Source organism: Neoarius graeffei, chromosome 5 (genome assembly GCF_027579695.1).
Source record: "Neoarius graeffei isolate fNeoGra1 chromosome 5, fNeoGra1.pri, whole genome shotgun sequence".
Taxonomy (NCBI): Eukaryota; Metazoa; Chordata; class Actinopteri; order Siluriformes; family Ariidae; genus Neoarius; species Neoarius graeffei.
Genome location: NC_083573.1, coordinates 6,232,032 through 6,251,257, shown reverse-complemented (window position 1 = coordinate 6,251,257; position 19,226 = coordinate 6,232,032). Strand labels below are relative to the sequence as shown.

The window sequence follows — 19,226 nt, the reverse complement described above, 5'->3', positions numbered from 1 at the left end:
CATACTTTTGCCACTCACAGATATGCAATATTGGATCATTTTCCTCAATAAATAAATGACCAAGTATAATATTTTTGTCTCATTTGTTTAACTGGGTTCTCTTTATCTACTTTTAGGACTTGTGTGAAAATCTGATGTTGTTTTAGGTCATATTTATGCAGAAATATAGAAAATTCTAAAGGGTTCACAAACTTTCAAGCACCACTGTAAGTGTGAACAGAGCATTAATCAGACAATGCACAGGCAATTTCGTGAAACCCCCACAGTTGTGATCTTGACCAGTCTTGAAATAAAATCCAGAGTCCTCCATGTCTGAGCCTGAGACAAGGCTGACTAAAAATGCTGTCATTCAGAGATGAGACCAAAACATTCACAAAGTGGTCTTGAGACAAAGCCCAATCTCAAGGACTACAACACGAGCTGCACTTAAGGTAATAATTTGATGATACTACCAATCTGATTATACTAAAATTCGTCCTTTCTTTCTGTTTTTTTTTTACCAACCAAAGATCCCACAGCCCCACCCACTCATATTCCATTGGCTCACAAGACTGAGGCTCATGAATCCACATGGCAAAATTCACCTCAATCCAACAGTGAAAGTAGCCATTACCTACAGTGTTAGAAATAGGGGTACAGTAGGAGTCCAGTTCTGTACCCTCAGATACAGTCTACACTAATGTACTCCTTTTGGAGCCAAAAAGTTACATTATGTTCCCAAGCACCATATAAAGGGTCCAAATAAGTACCTGAGACAGTACTGCCCCAGTGACAAGTCATTTTAACCCTAAAGGGACAATAATGCACTTTATTTTCTGACAGTGTAGCAGGGCATCTTCCATATCCTGTGCCCTTTCCCCTTTGGTAAATTTTATTTATACTGCTGTGTTGTCTGAAAACAACTGTGAGATGGCCTAGTGGTTAGCATGTCTATCTCTCGACCAGGAGATCGCGAGTTCTACTCGTGGTCAGGTCATACCAAAGACAATCATAAAAATGGTACCTATTGCCATTTAGCAAGGCACGCTGCAATACAGATGCAAGTAGGAAAGTCAAACTCTCATGGTTACCAGAGGACTAGTCCCCCAGTGTAACCCTAGCTGTATATGCGAGAGGCTGAGGGCTATGGAAACGGAGATCGGCACCACACCCATGCACCTCAAAGAGCTGGTTAGTACTGGGACAGGAGACTGCCTGGGAAGACCAGATCCTGGCGTGGAAGGGACTTTAACTTGACTTGATTATCTGAAAATGTAAAAAAGCACCGTTTTTCCATCGCAAGCTGGAATATTTGAAAACCAAGTGTTCAAATTTCGTCTTGTTTTATACCGGAAACTTCAACACTCCCTGCTTCTTTGACATCGAATTACGAAGCCTGATTTGATCTCATGGGCGGCACGGTGGTGTGGTGGTTAGCGCCGTCGCCTCACAGCAAGAAGGTCCGGGTTCGAGCCCCGTGGCCGGCGAGGGCCTTTCTGTGCAGAGTTTGCATGTTCTCCCCGTGTCCGCGTGGGTTTCCTCCGGGTGCTCCGGTTTCCCCCACAGTCCAAAGACATGCAGGTTAGGTTAACTGGTGACTCTAAATTGACCGTAGGTGTGAATGTGAGTGTGAATGGTTGTCTGTGTCTATGTGTCAGCCCTGTGATGACCTGGCAACTTGTCCAGGGTGTACCCCGCCTTTCGCCCGTAGTCAGCTGGGATAGGCTCCAGCTTGCCTGCGACCCTGTAGAAGGATAAAGCGGCTAGAGATAATGAGATGAGATTTGATCTCATCAAAGAAAGAAGCTGCTTGTTCGTGATGATGCAACACCAATGACTTAAGCGTAACGTCAATACTTTTTGCAAAGGAAATTTCTGATCATGTTCTTGTTACGTTTTGCGATTTCATACCGTATCAGTGATCACAGCTTCAAAATCAAAAGCGATAAAGGTCAAACTGATCATAAATGCGCAAAAGGATGTGCGTGTTGTTCAGGTGGAATTCCAATAAGACCACCATGGCTTTGCACTGTTCTGTGTATATTATGTCACGCTGGATGAAAAACACAACTCCGTGGCATTTAAGAGTGGGCAAAAGATGAGGAAACCACCACCCTTTCTTTTGTTGCTTTGGTTGTTGGCTCACAGTTCTATCAAATGTGTTGAAGGATAACAACAATAACAACAAAGAGACACAGAAGTGCTTTTTAAGTGGTTTGGTTCCATTGCTTGGAGAATCAAGCGCTCTGCTGAATTCGTATGGATCGCAGGACATGAAACCAATCTCCGATGAGTCACGCGCTTCACAGGAATGTATAATACGATGTAATGCATCGGAATGCACCAGGACACCTTGACGCAACCCTCAGCACAGTGATGCATTGTTGAAGGTAATTTGTTGGACAATAGAGGTATGAAACACACACACACACACCAGTTATAAGCATGCGCACATATGCGACAAAAACGACTGTTGTGTCATCTCAGTGACCTGGCAAGTGTTTGTCATTATGCACAACAAAAGCAATTACCCATGAATGATTTGCTTTGGCAAAGCAAAGCCTTGTTGCCAGGCAACACTCATGTAAATGAAGAAAGCTCCATCTCCAAATAAAAAAGTACAGGGACAGTTATTCAAAATGACACAGACAGCTTTAAATTTAGCAATGCATTTAGAAAACGGTCATTTAAAAGTCGTTCTTAAGCAAAATGAGCCACTGGTGTCTTCAGTACGAGTTTCTAATGCATGATATTCGAAGCAGGAATATTTTGATGCGAGAGCAAATCTGTAAAATACCTTTTAACTGAGACTGATGTGCATCAAGGAGTCTACTTGGGCCCATGCCAAGTCCTGTAAGATCAGTAAGCTGTTATGATATAACCACCACATTGCTCACTGAAGTAAATGTTTTCCACATCTACCCAAGCCGAGTGAACTTTTTTTTCTTCAGGCCTCGCATGACTTAATTCTTCGGAAAAGTAAAACAAAATCTGAATCAAGACATTGCCATGGACGGCACGGTGGTGTAGCGGTTAGCGCTGTCGCCTCACAGCAAGAAGATCCGGGTTCGAGCCCCGTGGCCGGCGAGGGCCTTTCTGTGTGGAGTTTGCATGTTCTCCCCGTGTCCGCATGGGTTTCCTCCGGGTGCTCCGGTTTCCCCCACAGTCCAAAGACATGCAGGTTAGGTTGACTGGTGACTCTAAATTGACCGTAGGTGTGAATGTGAGTGTGAATGGTTGTCTGTGTCTATGTGTCAGCCCTGTGATGACCTGGCGACTTGTCCAGGGTGTACCCCGCCTTTCACCCGTAGTCAGCTCTAGCTTGCCTGCGACCCTGTAGAACAGGATAAAGCGGCGAGAGATAATGAGATGAGATGAGAAGACATTGCCATTAGGTTATTTCATCTGATAAACACAACAAAGAAAGCACCAAGTCACCCTTTGACTGTATTAACAGCCGTTTTATGGCTGCACTGCTCTTCTCATCTCATCATCTCTAGCCGCTTTATCCTGTTCTACAGGGTCGCAGGCAAGCTGGAGCCTATCCCAGCTGACTACGGGCGAAAGGCGGGGTACACCCTGGACAAGTCGCCAGGTCATCACAGGGCTGACACATAGACACAGACAACCATTCACACTCACATTCACACCTACGGTCAATTTAGAGTCACCAGTTAACCTAACCTGCATGTCTTTGGACTGTGGGGGAAACCGGAGCACCCGGAGGAAACCCACGTGGACACGGGGAGAACATGCAAACTCCGCACAGAAAGGCCCTCGCCGGCCACGGGGCTCGAATCCGGACCTTCTTGCTGTGAGGCGACAGCGCTAACCACTACACCACCGTGCCGCCCCTGCTGAAAATGAAATTGAAAAAATAATAATAATAAATGATACAAATGGCCAGAATGATACCACTCTTTAGCGTACATGATAGAAATATTGGTTTGTCATGCTTGAAACTGGAACAGGCTGTTCTGATTGTGACTTGTTTTGGTCAGTTAAATCCTTGAGATTTATCTTTGCTAGCACATTCTGCTCTCCGCTTAATGAAGGGGACTTTGACTGGTAATGTCTTTCTTCTTTTCATAAAAACTATGATCCTGACGGGTGATGGAACGGTACATAATGTCTCTCTTCTTTCATACAGGAGTGCAGTCTAAACCGGTGATGTAATGCTTCATCACCCATTTCCGTTACCCTGTCATACACAGATAACTCAGCTTCATCAATTACATCATCATCATCCAATCACAGAGCTATAACACATTCTTGAATGTGAATATATACTCCTGTTTGTCCGACAATAAACTGAGAAACATCTCTGAGCAGCTGTGTCTGTGTCGCTGACTAGGTCTACATCCCTAGATCATACTTTGTCAATTCAACCTCCTTCAGTCCAAACAGATCAAAATCTATCAGGAGGCGTATCAGGCGCTCACTGGCTGTGCTGTGAAACTTCTCCATGCAGACGCTCATCTAAGTTTCCAAACCTGTCATTGCTTAACTCTTGAATATTTTCTTTCATGAAAAAGATTATAAGCTCTGCTTTCCAAAGAAATGTCTATCTCATAAAGATCTGTTCAGTACTTTGGGAGGAACGGCAGGTTAAAGTCGGTACAACAGAGTAAAAACTCTGCTCGTGTGACGTCGGGAAACTGCTGGTGCTTTTCTTTTTGAGTCACGGGAAAGCAGTCAGGTTCTCTCTCTCTCTCTCTCTCTCTCTCTCTCCTGATCAGTTTCTGACTCTATTACTTTTCAATATCAATCAGAGAACTTTTATTTATAGGGATGTTCCCTCACTCTCACTGTTTCTGATGAAGGATTCAGCAAAATTTTCCATCTTTTAGTTTTGATGTTCTGATTCACGGGAGATTTTGAAGTGAGTTTTCATAGCTTTACCTACTTATTTTTTTCAAATCGAACCGATTCCTGTCAATAAATCACTATTTTAGAATATAACTGTAGCCGTTTTGTTGAAAAAAATACTGAGATCTTACTGGTCGCAATGATATTTAAAAAAAACGGAAGTCAGAAACGCGAGTGTCAATTTCAGTTCAGTTAATGTGAATGGTTTATTGGATGTGGATCAGACAGTTTTTTTCAAGGTTCACCTTGAAAGCTGTGAAAATTAATCGAAATAATCATTTATATTCTTTCATATAAACACGAGTAGGCCCTACTTTTGAGAAATATCAAGGCTGACAGAGCACAAAGACGGGATTAGAAATAATTGTTTATTGCTTTTTTATTGAGTGTACCGAGTTAACGTTTTTACTTAACCTAATTCGCATAACGAATGCTAATTCAATGCTAATTTGCATAATCTCATCTCATCTCATTATCTCTAGCCGCTTTATCCTTCTACAGGGTCGCAGGCAAGCTGGAGCCTATCCCAGCTGACTACGGGCGAAAGGCGGGGCACACCCTGGACAAGTCGCCAGGTCATCACAGGGCTGACACATAGACACAGACAACCATTCACACTCACATTCACACCTACGGTCAATTTAGAGTCACCAGTTAACCTAACCTGCATGTCTTTGGACTGTGGGGGAAACCGGAGCACCCGGAGGAAACCCACGCGGACACGGGGAGAACATGCAAACTCCGCACAGAAAGGCCCTCGCCGGCCCCGGGGCTCGAACCCAGGACCTTCTTGCTGTGAGGCGACAGCGCTAACCACTGCACCACTGTGCCGCCCTAATTTGCATAATTTTTTACTAATTTAACTTTGTATTCAGTACACAACCATCTATGTGCCTGACAATTTCCATGTAAATATCTTGAAAAATGGAAAAGTTATGAAGAAAAAACATTTGATCTCATTAGTTAATGAGGCCCACTTTGGATCATGTGATCCTCAGACAGAATATTACGGCCGTTTTCTAAAAATTAAGCCAGTTATTCAATCTCTGATTTGTAATATCTGAAGAACATCTCATCTCTTCTCATTATCTCTAGCTGCTTTATCCTGTTCTACAGAGTCGCAAGCGAGCTGGAGCCTATCCCAGCTGACTACGGGCGAAAGGCGGGGTACACCCTGGACAAGTCGCCAGGTCATCACAGGGCTGACACATAGACACAGACAACCATTCACACTCACACCTACGGTCAATTTAGAGTCACCAGTTAACCTAACCTGCATGTCTTTGGGCTGTGGGGGAAACCGGAGCACCCGGAGGAAACCCACGCGGACACGGGGAGAACATGCAAACTCCACACAGAAAGGCCCTCGCCGGCCACGGGGCTCGAACCCGGACCTTCTTGCTGTGAGGCGACAGCGCTAACCACAACACCACCGTGCCGCCCACAAGATATGTCGTTCAGCATTCAATTCTCAGTTCAATGAGAGCAGTTTCAAGCAATTTGGATTGAATTTTCACCTGATATGCCTATGATCAGTACATCGCTATGTCCCAGTTGCTGAAACACACTCTTGTGGAGAACGTAGCATCAGAAGAATTTGCCAATTCTGAAATTGAGAGTGCGCAGCATGGAAGCTCGCGTCCATCGATAGCTCAGAGAGCACACTTGCTTGGATGGAGACGAGTCAGGATCGGAGTTAAAAAAAAAATGAAAATAAATATAAATTTGCTGCAGGGGGTGAGATTGGAATTTACTCTGCCATGGTGCAGTGACTATTTCAATTTTACATTTACACAGATTTAAAAGACAGCAAACATAACTGCAGGATGAATTCCTTCAGCAGCAGACAGAAGTAGGATTTAAAAAAAAAACAACCCAAAAACATTTTATACAAAGTGATAAAGTGAAAATATTCCATTAACGCAAAGGAAAATAAACAAGATTAGCCCTACATAGTGTCGCGTTGACTGTAGAACTGACCTCTTCTCAGTATTTTCACATGAAGCCGACTTTTTTTTTTAAACCTTCTTCCTATATAAATTCCTGAATTCCACTGACCCTCCCTTTGTTTGATTATGTTTATTTCACCACCTGGCCACGCCCACTTTGCTTTGCGAACAGTTGCTCCAACACCAGTCATGGAAATCGCAGAAACTCTTGCTAAAAGTGATGCTTTATAACCGCTTTGCTACAGCAGGTTAACTTTGAACCATGCACAGTGGCATATCATCTCATTCTCATTATCTCTAGCCGCTTTATCCTGTTCTACAGGGTCGTGGGTAAGCTGGAGCCTATCCCAGCTGACTACGGGCGAAAGCCGGGGTACACCCTGGACAAGTCGCCAGGTCATCACAGGGCTGACACAGACACAGACAACCATTCACATTCACATTCACACCTACGCTCAATTTAGAGTCACCAGTTAACCTAACCTGCATGTCTTTGGACTGTGGGGGAAACCGGAGCACCCGGAGGAAACCCACGCAGACACGGGGAGAACATGCAAACTCCGCACAGAAAGGCCCTCGCCGGCCACGGGGCTCGAACCCAGACCTTCTTGCTGTGATGCGACAGCGCTAACCACTACACCACCGTGCCGCCCTGCACAGTGGCATATCACTTGCAAATCATTGAGTTTGCAAACTCGCTCCTCTCTCTGCTTCCCCCCCCATCTTCAAGTATTTGACATTCCCACAGCACCGAACAGTGAACGTATTAGTCAAGCATTCAGTCAAGTAATTTACCCATGCTGAAATGAGTCACGCAGGAGAAACATGAAACAAACTACAACCCCAAATAAAAAAAATAAAAAAACTTGGGACAGTGTGTACAACAAATAAAAACATAATACAGTACAATTATTTGCAAGTCTTTTTGACCGATATTCAGTTAAATACAATACAAAGACAAGATATTTAAAAATGTGAATCCAGCTAATCAACTTAATTGCTTTTTGTAAATAGATACTCATTCTGAATTCGATGCCTGCAACACATTCCATTAAAGTTCAGATACCGGCTGCAAAATCAGTCTCTCGTAAGGCCGCTACACCTGGAGGCACAACAGGGTCCTGCAACAACTGGCAATTACCTTGGAACGAAGGATATCCACCACCAATGCCCTCCCTCCCCTGATGTCCAGTTTCTCAAATACCATCTCCTTTGTGAAAGTCAGACAACTTCCTGGGAAACCATCTGCAAGGATGGAACCGACCCTCCTGGATGCTGCCCAGGACGAGAAAAACAGGCTGACCTCGGCCAAAGACTCATTTTTCCACCAGAGATAATCACAACTAACCTCAGGCCAGACATGATCCTTTGGTCAACCTCACAGAAGTCCCTATACATTCTAGAGTTTCCCGTGCTGTGGGAGGCTGTGGTTGATGAAGCGTATGAAGGCAAGAGACTGAAATATGCTGACCCAGCAGCAGAGGCAGAACAATGAGGCTGGCGGACCAAGGTCCTCTTGGTAGAGGTCGGCTGTAGAGGGTTTTGCCGCCTCAACATCTAAGCTCCCGAAAAGGATAGGAGTTTGAGGCCAGGCCTTCTGAGAAACAAAGAGTCAGAGGCTGCAGAACAAAGTATCAGCTGGATCTGGCTGAAAAGAAAGGATCCTATCTGGGCTGCGAAATGACCAGCAAGAAGGGTGAAAGCAGAGGGGAGTGCACCTGGGACGCTGGGTGTCACTGTTGAGCCCTCTGGAGGTGTCGTGGGCCCATCAGTGAAGGAGTGTGCCCACCTGACGACCCCGAGGAAGTGATTAACCCCTTCTCTACTCAAGATCTTAGAGTGCCGACTTATCTGAGGGGTTGAAACATCAAGTCCTGTGAGCTCACCAGATGGGGCAACAAGTAACAGGGAAAGTTATGAAAGCTCAAAAAACACCTGTTTGGAACATTCTCCAGGTAAACAGGTTAACTGGTAATTGGAAAGGCTGAGTTGCTCACAAGCAAGAACAAGGTGAGGTACAGCACTTTGTGAAAAACTGTATGGGCAAAAAGTCCAACAGTTTAAGTACAGTGTTTCTCAACATACAATGGTAAGGAATTTAGGGATGTAACCATCGATAAATCATCAAAAGAAACAGAATATCCAGAGAAATCTCTGCCTTTTAGGGCCAAGGCTGAAAACCAACACTGAATGCCTGTGACCTTCGACCCCTCAGGTGACACTGCATTACAAACCAATATGATTGTATAAAAGGACATTACGACACAGACTAGGGAACACTTCGGAAAACCATTGCCGAGTCGCACAGTTCGTGGCTGCTTCTACCATGCAAGGTAAAACCCATATAATCAACAATATCCAAAACAATACTGAATTCTGGGCAGCACAGTGGTGTAGTGGTTAGCGCTGTCACCTCACAGCAAGAAGGTCCGGGTTCGAGCCCGTGCCCGGCGAGGGCCTTTCTGTGCGGAGTTTGCATGTTCTCCCCGTGTCCGCGTGGGTTTCCTCCGGGTGCTCCGGTTTCCCCCAAAGACATGCAGGTTAGGTTAACTGGTGACTAAATTGAGCGTAGGTGTGAATGTGAGTGTGAATGGTTGTCTGTGTCTATGTGTCAGCCCTGTGATGACCTGGCAACTTGTCCAGGGTGTACCCCGCCTTTTGCCCGTAGTCAGCTGGGATAGGCTCCAGCTTGCCTGCGACCCTGTAGAACAGGATAAAGCCGTTAGAGATAATGAGATGAGATACTGAATTCTCGAGCTCATCTGAGATGGACCGACACAAAGTGAAAGAGTGTGCTGTGGTCTGACGAGTCCACATTTTGAATTGTTTTTGGAAATCATGGACATCGTGTCCTCCAGGCTAAATAGGAAATGAACCATCAAAGATTGTCACCAGCACAAAGCTCAAAAGCCAGCATCTGTGATGGTATGGGGGTGTGTTCATGCCCATGGCATGGGTAATTTGCACATCTATAAAAGACACCATTAATGCTCAAAAGGTAAAGACAGGTTTTAGAGCAACATCTACCACCATCCAGAGGACATCTTTTTCAGGGACGTCCTGCTTATTCCAGCGAAACAATGCCAGACCACATTCTGCACGTGTAACACCAGTGTGGCTTTGTAGTAAGAGAGTGTGAGTGCTAAACTGGCCTGCCTGCCACCCTCTCATTGAAAATATGTGCCGCATTATGAAGTGTAAAATCGGACACTCGTCACCCCAGATGTTGAGCAAATTAATTTTCAAAACTTCAACAGTGTCCTCAGTTCCCAAATGCTGACTGAGTGTTGGTAAAAGAAAAGGTAATGGAACACAGTGGTAAACATACCCCTGTGCCAACTTTTTTTGGAAAATTTTGCAAGCATCCAATTCAGAATGAGTGTATATTTACAAAAAAAAAAAACAATAAGGTTTATAAGTTTGAACATTAAATATGTCATCTTTGTATTGGGGTGGCATGGTGGTGTAGTGGTTAGCACTGCCGCCTCACAGCAAAAAGGTTCTGGGTTTGAACCCAATGGTCGACGGGGGCCCTTTCTGTGTGGAGTTTGCATGTTCTCCCCGTGTCTACAGGTACGTGGTTTCGTCTGGGTGCTCCGGTTTCCACCAAAGACATGCAGGTTAGGCTAATTGGTGGCTCTAAATTGACCGTAGGTGTGAATGGTTGTTTGTCTCTAGGCGTCAGCGCTGGGTTGATCTGGCGACTTGTCCCGGGTGTACCCCGCCTCTCGCCCATAGTCAGCTGGGCTAGGCTCCAGCTTGCTTGTGACCCTGCCCAGGATAAGCGTTAATGGATGGATGGATGGATGGATGGATGGATGGATGGATAGTTTTCAGTGGGCTGGCACACACTGGGTGATGGATGCATTCTGTTTTTATTTATGTTTTACACAAAGTTCCAACTTTTTTGGAATTGAGATTGTATTATTATTATTATTATTATTATTTTCTCTTAAATGGTATTGTTGACTGGCAATACCACTTTGAAAATATAACCCTGCTGCAACCTCAAATTAATCGACAGACAGTAAGTAATAAAACTTCAAAACAAAATCCATCTTTTATTTGCCTGGATGCAATTAAAACGCTTTTTGTTACACATTTAAGAGCAAAATGCAGCCTGCCAACAATAACAAAAAAACAAATCTTGTTGCCGGAGATGAATTTAAAACATTTGATGAATGGGTTAATGCATATTTTCTTCAACTGAAATGTTGACTCTTGGAATAACCATTCTTCTGGACCATCGGTACCATAAAACGCATGATTATTATGCTTTTTTAAACCAATGTGCTATCCACAGGATCGCTGTCATCACAGTTATCTCCGATTAAGCCTGTGGAGTCTCACATGGTACCCAAGAGCTCGTGGTTTATAATGACCTGTAATTTCAGTAATACCCTTCTCCTACTATACACGGTACCTGCTCTTGGTGAAATGTGACTCAAAATAATGAGTCATCACATGATCAGCACACTCTCGACTATTTCCATTTCATTCTACACACTTTAACGAGGAACATATAGGAAAAGGAAATGCAAACCTGAATCCCTGAACTACTTCATGTTGTAATCTGTTGTTTCGTATAATTATTGAGGGAAGAAATAAAACCTTTGGTGTTATGATGTAAAGGAAAATGGCATAAAAAGCATAAACCAATGCACCAATATTTAAAAAAAAAAACCCAGATTGTACTTTTTATCCACTTATCGTTACATTTAATGTTGTGTGGAATGGCCACGAAACAAGATAATTCCTTTTCCATTTCCTCTCCCTCTCTCTCTCTCTCTCTGTGTGTTAATAAGGCAGCTTGTCGAGTGACCAAGCAATCAGAAAACTCAAATCCCTTTGTCCTTTCTTGGGTCAGAAAACTTAGTCTCGCTGTTCAAGTGCTGACACTGAAGACTCCTTCCAAAAGAATACAAAATAAAAAAAATCCTTACAGAGAAAACGTCATCATATCAATAATTCTGCACTTTATTAATATATTTTTGTATAACGTCTGCCATCCACGTCCTTGCGACTGAGCTGTTATGATCACGAAAGAAAAGACTGCGTATAATATAAGATGTCTGTATACATATCGGCGCTGCTCATCTCATCTCATTATCTCTAGCCGCTTTATCCTGTTCTACAGGGTCGCAGGCAAGCTGGAGCCTATCCCAGCTGACTACGGGCGAAAGGCGGGGTACACCCTGGACAAGTCGCCAGGTCATCACAGGGCTGACACATAGACACAGACAACCATTCACACTCACATTCACACCTACGCTCAATTTAGAGTCACCAGTTAACCTAACCTGCATGTCTTTGGACTGTGGGGGAAACCGGAGCACCCGGAGGAAACCCACGCGGACACGGGGAGAACATGCAAACTCCGCACAGAAAGGCCCTCGCCGCCCACGGGGCTCGAACCCGGACCTTCTTGCTGTGAGGCGACAGCGCTAACCACTACACCACCGTGCCGCCCCGTCAAAACCTGCTGTGTGACATTTTTCCTTTTTTACACGAGATGTAAAAAACTGAATAAAACTCTGAAATAACAAGCTGAGAAGCCAGTAAAAGTTGTTCTATTATTAGCTTGGTCAGTTAAATATCCATCAAAATAGCTAACTGCAGCATTATATTAGCGTAAATTGCAAAAAAAAAAAAATCATCCTTGAGAATTGACCTAAATTGTCACATAGCAGGTTTTGAACGGACAGCGACGATATATAAAAACAGGTAATTTTGATAGAATATCACATTTAATCAACACCTTCTGACCAATCGGAATTGAGAATTCAACAGTGTTAATGTTCTGTAGGTGACGGCCATATGACTTACTTGACTAGACACACTAGTCTCCATACATGCCCATATAAAGACAATATTTAAGGTCTGGAAAAAGCTTAAAGGTAGACTGCTTTTCAGATTTTTCAAGCTTAGGTCATAAAAAGAATTTTCCCGACAACCAATTATTTTTGTTTAGTGGACCGAAAGCGACTGAATTTGAATTACAGACTTCCAATTTTATTATTATTTTTAAAAATAGAACAATTAACGGTGGCACGGTGGTGTAGTGGTTAGCGCTGTCGCCTCACAGCAAGAAGGTCCGGGTTCGAGCCCCGTGGCCGGCGAGGGCCTTTCTGTGTGGAGTTTGCATGTTCTCCCCGTGTCCGCGTGGGTTTCCTCCGGGTGCTCCGGTTTCCCCCACAGTCCAAAGACATGCAGGTTAGGTTAACTGGTGACTCTAAATTGAGCGTAGGTGTGAATGTGAGTGTGAATGGTTGTGTGTCTATGTGTCAGCCCTGTGATGACCTGGCAACTTGTCCAGGGTGTACCCCGCCTTTCGCCCGTAGTCAGCTGGGATAGGCTCCAGCTCGCCTGTGACCTTGTAGAACAGGATAAAGCGGCTAGAGATAATAAGATAAGAACAATTAACAAATTTAGGGCCACAATCCAGCCACTGGGGGTGCATAAGCGTACTCTTGGTGTCGGTCCCAAGCCCGGATAAATTGGAGAGAGTTGCGTCAGGAAGGGCATCCGGTGTAAAACTGTGTCAAATCTGACATGCGGAATTCCGATTGGTCAGAAGATGTTGATTAAATTTGATATTCTATCAAAATGACCTGTTTATATACAGTATGTATACAGACATTTTATATTATACACAGTCTTTTCTATAGTGATCATGTCTGTAGTATATAATTCAAGTACCTGGGGTCAACTGTGCAGGAAAATGGGGGCTGCAATAGTGAGGTGAGAAAGAGAGTGCAGGCAGGATGGAGCAGTTGGAGAAGGATTTCAGGAGTCATTTGTGATCGGAAAGTCCCAGCAAAAGTGAAAGGTAAGATGTATAAGACAGTAGTGAGGCCAGCTGTGATGTATGGACTGGAGACCGTACCCTTAACGAAGAGACAGGAGGAAAAGTTGGAGGTGGCGGAGTTTAGGATGTTAAGGTTTGCGATGGGAGGTTGGACAGGATTGGGAATGAAGCTGAGAGAGATGAGACTGAGATGGTACGGGCACATCCTGAGAAGAGATGCAGAGCGTGTTGGAAGGAGAATGTTGAGGATGGAGCTGCCAGGTAAACGAAAATGAGGAAGGCCAAAGAGGAGATACATGGATGTGGTGAGAGAGGACATGAAAGTGGCAGGTGTGGTAGAGAAGGATGCGGAAGACAGGGAGCAATGGAGACAAAAGATCTGCTGTGGCGACCCCTAATCGGGAGCAGCCAAAAGAAGAAGAAGAAGAACGAATTTAGGGCCACATGGCCTGAAATTCTCTGCTATTTTTTCATGACTCAAGTCAAGATACTACGTCACACATGACATGGTGGGCTTTCCCTGTTCGCGCAAGGCATTACGTGATACGAATTTGAAGCAGGAGAGAAAAATGGAGGACGTGAGCGTGCAAATGAAACATGAAAGACCGACTACAGTAACGGAAAGCGAGAAGAAATGTTATGTTATTTACAAAAGAAAGGAAACGCAGGACCAAACTAATAAATATCGGCGCTCAGCGAGCACCTCGGTGTGATCAGCTGTTTCTTTAGCAACAGAATGATGGAACTGTCAGTGCACGCTCAAAGGGAAACTTGCGCATGTGCACACACACACACGGACTTCCTCTGTCTGCTTGACTGCATAAAGCGAGCGATTTCATGCGCATTACTTGCTAGGGAATCCGCTCAAATTAAATAACTTCGTCGCTACAGAACGGCCTGATATTTTTTGAGATATTACAGAAATACACATTTATCACAATGACCACATTTCAGAGGGAACTAAATTTCACCGATTTTATGAAATCAAAAGGCCGTCTAGCTTTAAATTTCATAGCATCAAGACCAAAAATACCTTCAAGTCATGGTATAACCATGTACGGTAGCTCCAATGTTCAGAAATAAGCACACTTTCATATGTAAATACACGAGTGCTTGAATGAAAGAACTTCAGCATTCAATTTGAATCAAATGTTTCTGGCGTTGAATGTAGCACAGTTTTTTTTTTTTCTCCCCCCAACCAAACCCACTGTAATAATAATAATTAAAAAAAAAATTATACATCACAACACTTCTATATACTTATCAGTGAGATACAGAGGATATATAAAGTGTACACATCCCATTAAAATGATTTTTTTTTTTTACATCAGAAAAACCAAACACGATAAATAATTTCAAAACTTTTCCCATCTTTAATGTGACCTATAACCTGTACAATTCAATTGAAAAACAAACAAATCTGTGTGGGGGAAAAACATAAAAAATAAAAAACGTACAATAAGCTGGTTGCATAAGTGTGCGCACCCTGAAACTAATAATTTGTTGAAGCACCTTTTGATTTCATTACAGCATTCAGTCCTTTGGGGTCGGAGTCTATCAGCTTGACACATCTAGACTTGGCAATATTTGCCCACTGTTCCTTGCAAAAGCGCTCCAAATCTGTCAGATTGCGAGGGCGTCTCTTGTGCACAGCCCTCTTCAGGTCGCCCCACAGATTTTCAACTGGATTTAGGTCTGGGCTCTGGCTGGGCCGTTCCAAAACTTTTTTGGGGTCGTGCTGAAAGGTGAAATTCCTCTTCATCTTCAGCTTTCTAGCAGACACTCGAAGGTTTGGGGCCAAAATTGACTGGTATTTAGAACTGTTCATAATTCCTTCCATCTTGACCAAAGCTCTGTTCCAGCGGAAGAAAAACAAGCCCAAAACATGATGCTGCCACCACCATGCTTCACCGTGGGTATGGGGTTCTTTTGGTGATGCGCAGTGTTGTTTTTGCGTCAAACATACCTTTTGGAATTGTGGCCAAAAAGTTCAACCTTGGTTTCATCAGACCAGAACACATTTTCCCACACGCTTTTGGGAGAGTTGATGGATTTTTTTTTTTGCAAAATTTAGCCGGGCCTGGATGTTTTTCTTTGACCCCATCTCATAGTCCAGACACATGGAGAATACGGGAGATTGTAGTCACTTGTAGTACACAACCAGTACTTGCTGGAAATCCCTGCAGCTCCTTCAGTCTTGCTATAGGCCTCTCGGCAGACTCCCTGACCAGTTTTCGTCTTGTCTTTTCATCAATTTCGGAAGGACGTCCAGTTCTCGGTAATGTCACCACTGTTGTCGCATATCTTCTCCACTTCTTGATGACGGTCTTCACTGTGCTCCATGGTATATCTAATGCCGTGGAAATGTTTTTGTCCCCTTCTCCTGACTGATACTTTTCAACAATGAGATCCCTTTGATGCTTTGTAAGCTCTCTGCGAACCCTGGCTTTTGCTGGAGGATGCGACTGAGTAAATGTCTGAACTTTATTTGGCGTTAATCAGAGTCATTTTAACTGATGGTAGGTGTGAACCCAAAAAGACTGAATGCTGTAATTAAATCAAAAGGTGCTTCAACAAAGTATTAGTTTAAGGGTGCGCACACTTCTGCAACCAGCTTATTGTACACTTTTTATTTTTTATGTCTTCCTCCCTAACAGATTTGTTTGCTCTTCAATTGAATTGTACAGGTTATAGGTCACATTAAAGGTGGGAAAAGTTTTGAAATTATTTATCGCGGTCTCATTTTTCTACATCAGAAAAACCGATCATTTTAATAGGGTGTGTATACTTTTTATATCCACTGTGTGTGTGTTTACAGGCTGTGAACCATTTCTGTACTTCCAGCTCACATCCAACATAGAATAAATTGGATTGGATTGGATTGTACAGGATATATTTTTACCTTTTTCACTGAACCATTACGACTCCTGACAGAACAGGAAGAAATTTATACAACTGTCGAGTTACACCACAAGACATCCGTTCTTATACTATAATACGTTATGTACACTTATTTGAATTCTGTTGCCTTGTACGGCCTGATATTCAAGTAAAACGTACCGGTTTTGGGTCCGAGTCTCTTTTGAATGTTCAATAAATATATCTTTAGTTGTGCGTTTTAATTTTAATCACCATAACACTAATTATCTTTGTCAGGATCGAGGATTGAGACACACAGCTGCCGTCAACATTTTACTACGATTGAAATAATAACCCGATACGATAGTTTATACGATACAGCGAAAGGAGCTTTACCCATTTGCATTTGATATACTGTAAACAAACAAAAAAAAAAACATGCTGAGATCTCTGGCAACTCACTGTGGTGAAGTTGAAAGGGAAGCAATTGTCGCCTCGAAAAGTGCACTGTAGAAGCATGTCACTGATGTCGTGGCCTGTTCGGTTATAGAAATCAGTCATGTTGAACTGCTTGGGCTTGAAGTTGACAAAATTGGCCTTGTCTTTCAGAGCAGCAAGGATTTCTGGTTCTGCTAAATGCGGGTTCGCAATCTGGTAGTTCTCATTGAGCAGGGCGAGCAGTTCCCCGACATGATACAGATCGTTTTTGGTGATCTTGGAAAAGCGGAACTCATTGAGATTGCAGAACGTCACGGCAGGAAACGTGAGATTTGGTGCCGCCACCTCATCCAGTTTGGTGACATGAGGAAACTCAAGGTAGTACGATATGCGGTCCATGCATACCAGAAGCAACAGACCAAGAGATCCCAGAAACGAGAGAGTCCACAAGAAGCGACGGAATGTCATGTGGCCATAGGCGAAAATGTGGCTCATGCCGTGCAACGTGGACGAGTTGGCGAAGGCTTGCAGATTCGAAGGCCTGATGCTCTCGATGCTGTCTTCCGAATCTCCCTTCATGGCTGTCATGGCAAGTCTGTTCCTAATCAAAAGTTGCAGGAGAAATTGGAATAATTTGCGAAGTTAATCGTATCAAAAAATATCGCACATGATCCAAAGTGCGCCTTCAATCGCAAGCTGCTTTTCTGTTCTACCTTGAAATGTGCGGTCTATTCAAGAAGAGCCAAACCCTGCGAAACGTTCACATTGCACATTGAAAAGTGTCAATCGAGAAGAAATAAGGAACCACAACAAAAACATTCAGCAGTTGACTGGACCGTGCCTCATCCCGCCAGGAGGACTGGCTCTACATCGCCTTATTGGGTTTATGAATGGGGAAAAAATCATTTAAAAATAAATAAATAAATAGATAGGTAGATAAAAGAGCTGTTGTCTGATATTCATTTTTCTTCCCTGGATCTTCCTCACACTCCTCTCCACAAATGCAAATGAAGTGTCATAGACCTCCCCTTGTCCACCTCTTGCGTTTGTCAGTCAAGCCTTTGTCGCTTCGTTCCTCGGAGATCTACGACGAGCACTGAGGGCTACCTCTTGATGCCGAGAGAAGCCACATTCAAGGTTTCGCCCAAAGCAGCCGGTGTTTTCCCCCAGATCTGCTCATGTGGATTTGCACACCAGTGCTTCAATCCTTTCCCTCTCTTGTGCAAGCTTGGAGCTTGCTGGCTCGTTCCCCCTCCCTCTCACTCCGTCTCTTTAGTAGTCAGAATCCATCCCACTGCTGAGCTCCTGCTTCACCAGTGTGTGTGTGTGTGTGTGTGTGTGTGTGTGTGTGTGCGCGTGTGTGTGCGACAGAGAGAGAGAGAGAGAGAGAGAGAGAGAGAGAGAGAGAATATGAGTGAGAGCAAGCGTGGGGGGAGGGCAGAGGGGGCTTTGACTCAATACATTGTCTCCAGGTTTCACAACAGAGAGAATCACAGTCTGCAATCTACGATCTGGTTGCACAGCCACAGGTAGTCACCTATCGGCATTCGTGCACCGAGATTTCATCCTTGTTAAATCTCCAGAGTGTGATTCGTTCCACTTCCCTGCAGAAACCCAATAGTCATTTTTTTAGAGAGAGAGAGAGAGAGAGAGAGAGAGAGAGAGAGAGAGAGATTTACATAAGATGGTCTCTAATAGTCAATTAGTGACATTTATGCATGGAAAGAAAACCAAATTGCTGACACATTCAAAGAAAGAAAGAAAGCACAACTTGATTCATCACACACTAAATCCATCTGAAGCAGTGAACACACACACATGAGCAATGAGCACACGCACATACCCAGAGCAGTGATCATCCATGCTAACAGCGCCCGGGGAGCAGTTGGGAGTTAGGTGCCTCGCTCAAGGGCACCTCAGCCCAAGGCTGTCCCATATTAACCCAACCAGCATGTCTTTGGACTGTGGGGGTAACCGGAGCATCCGGAGGAAACCCACGCAGACACGGGGAGAACATGCAAACTCCGCACAGATTACCCCTTTTCCACCAAATCAGTTCCAGGGCTGGTTCGGGGCCGGTGCTGGTGCTGGTTCACAACTCGTTCAACTTGCGAGCCAGCTGAGAACCAGTTTGCTTTTCCATAGCTCGCGGTGCTAAGGGAAGCCATTTCATTACGTCGCTGTATACGTCAGTTATGTCGTTACGTTTGCATAAACCTTGGCGCGAATATCGAAGCGAAAACAACACACAAGAAGCAGCAGCAACAACAACAACAGCAATAATAAATGACTTCATGTTTGTACAGCTGCTGCTTCTCGTCGCT

General features: G+C 44.0%; 1 protein-coding gene across 1 annotated transcript in view; it reads right to left on the bottom strand.

Annotated features, from left to right (window-relative positions):
- Positions 1 to 17,490, bottom strand: part of asic1c (acid-sensing (proton-gated) ion channel 1c) — a 201,897-nt gene extending 184,407 nt beyond the window's left edge. Inside the window, exon 1 of the mRNA XM_060921059.1 lies at positions 16,927 to 17,490. Within this exon, the coding sequence (XP_060777042.1) occupies positions 16,927 to 17,490 (564 nt within the window). The remainder of the gene's footprint in view (positions 1 to 16,926) is intronic.
- Positions 17,491 to 19,226: the final 1,736 nt, after the last annotated feature.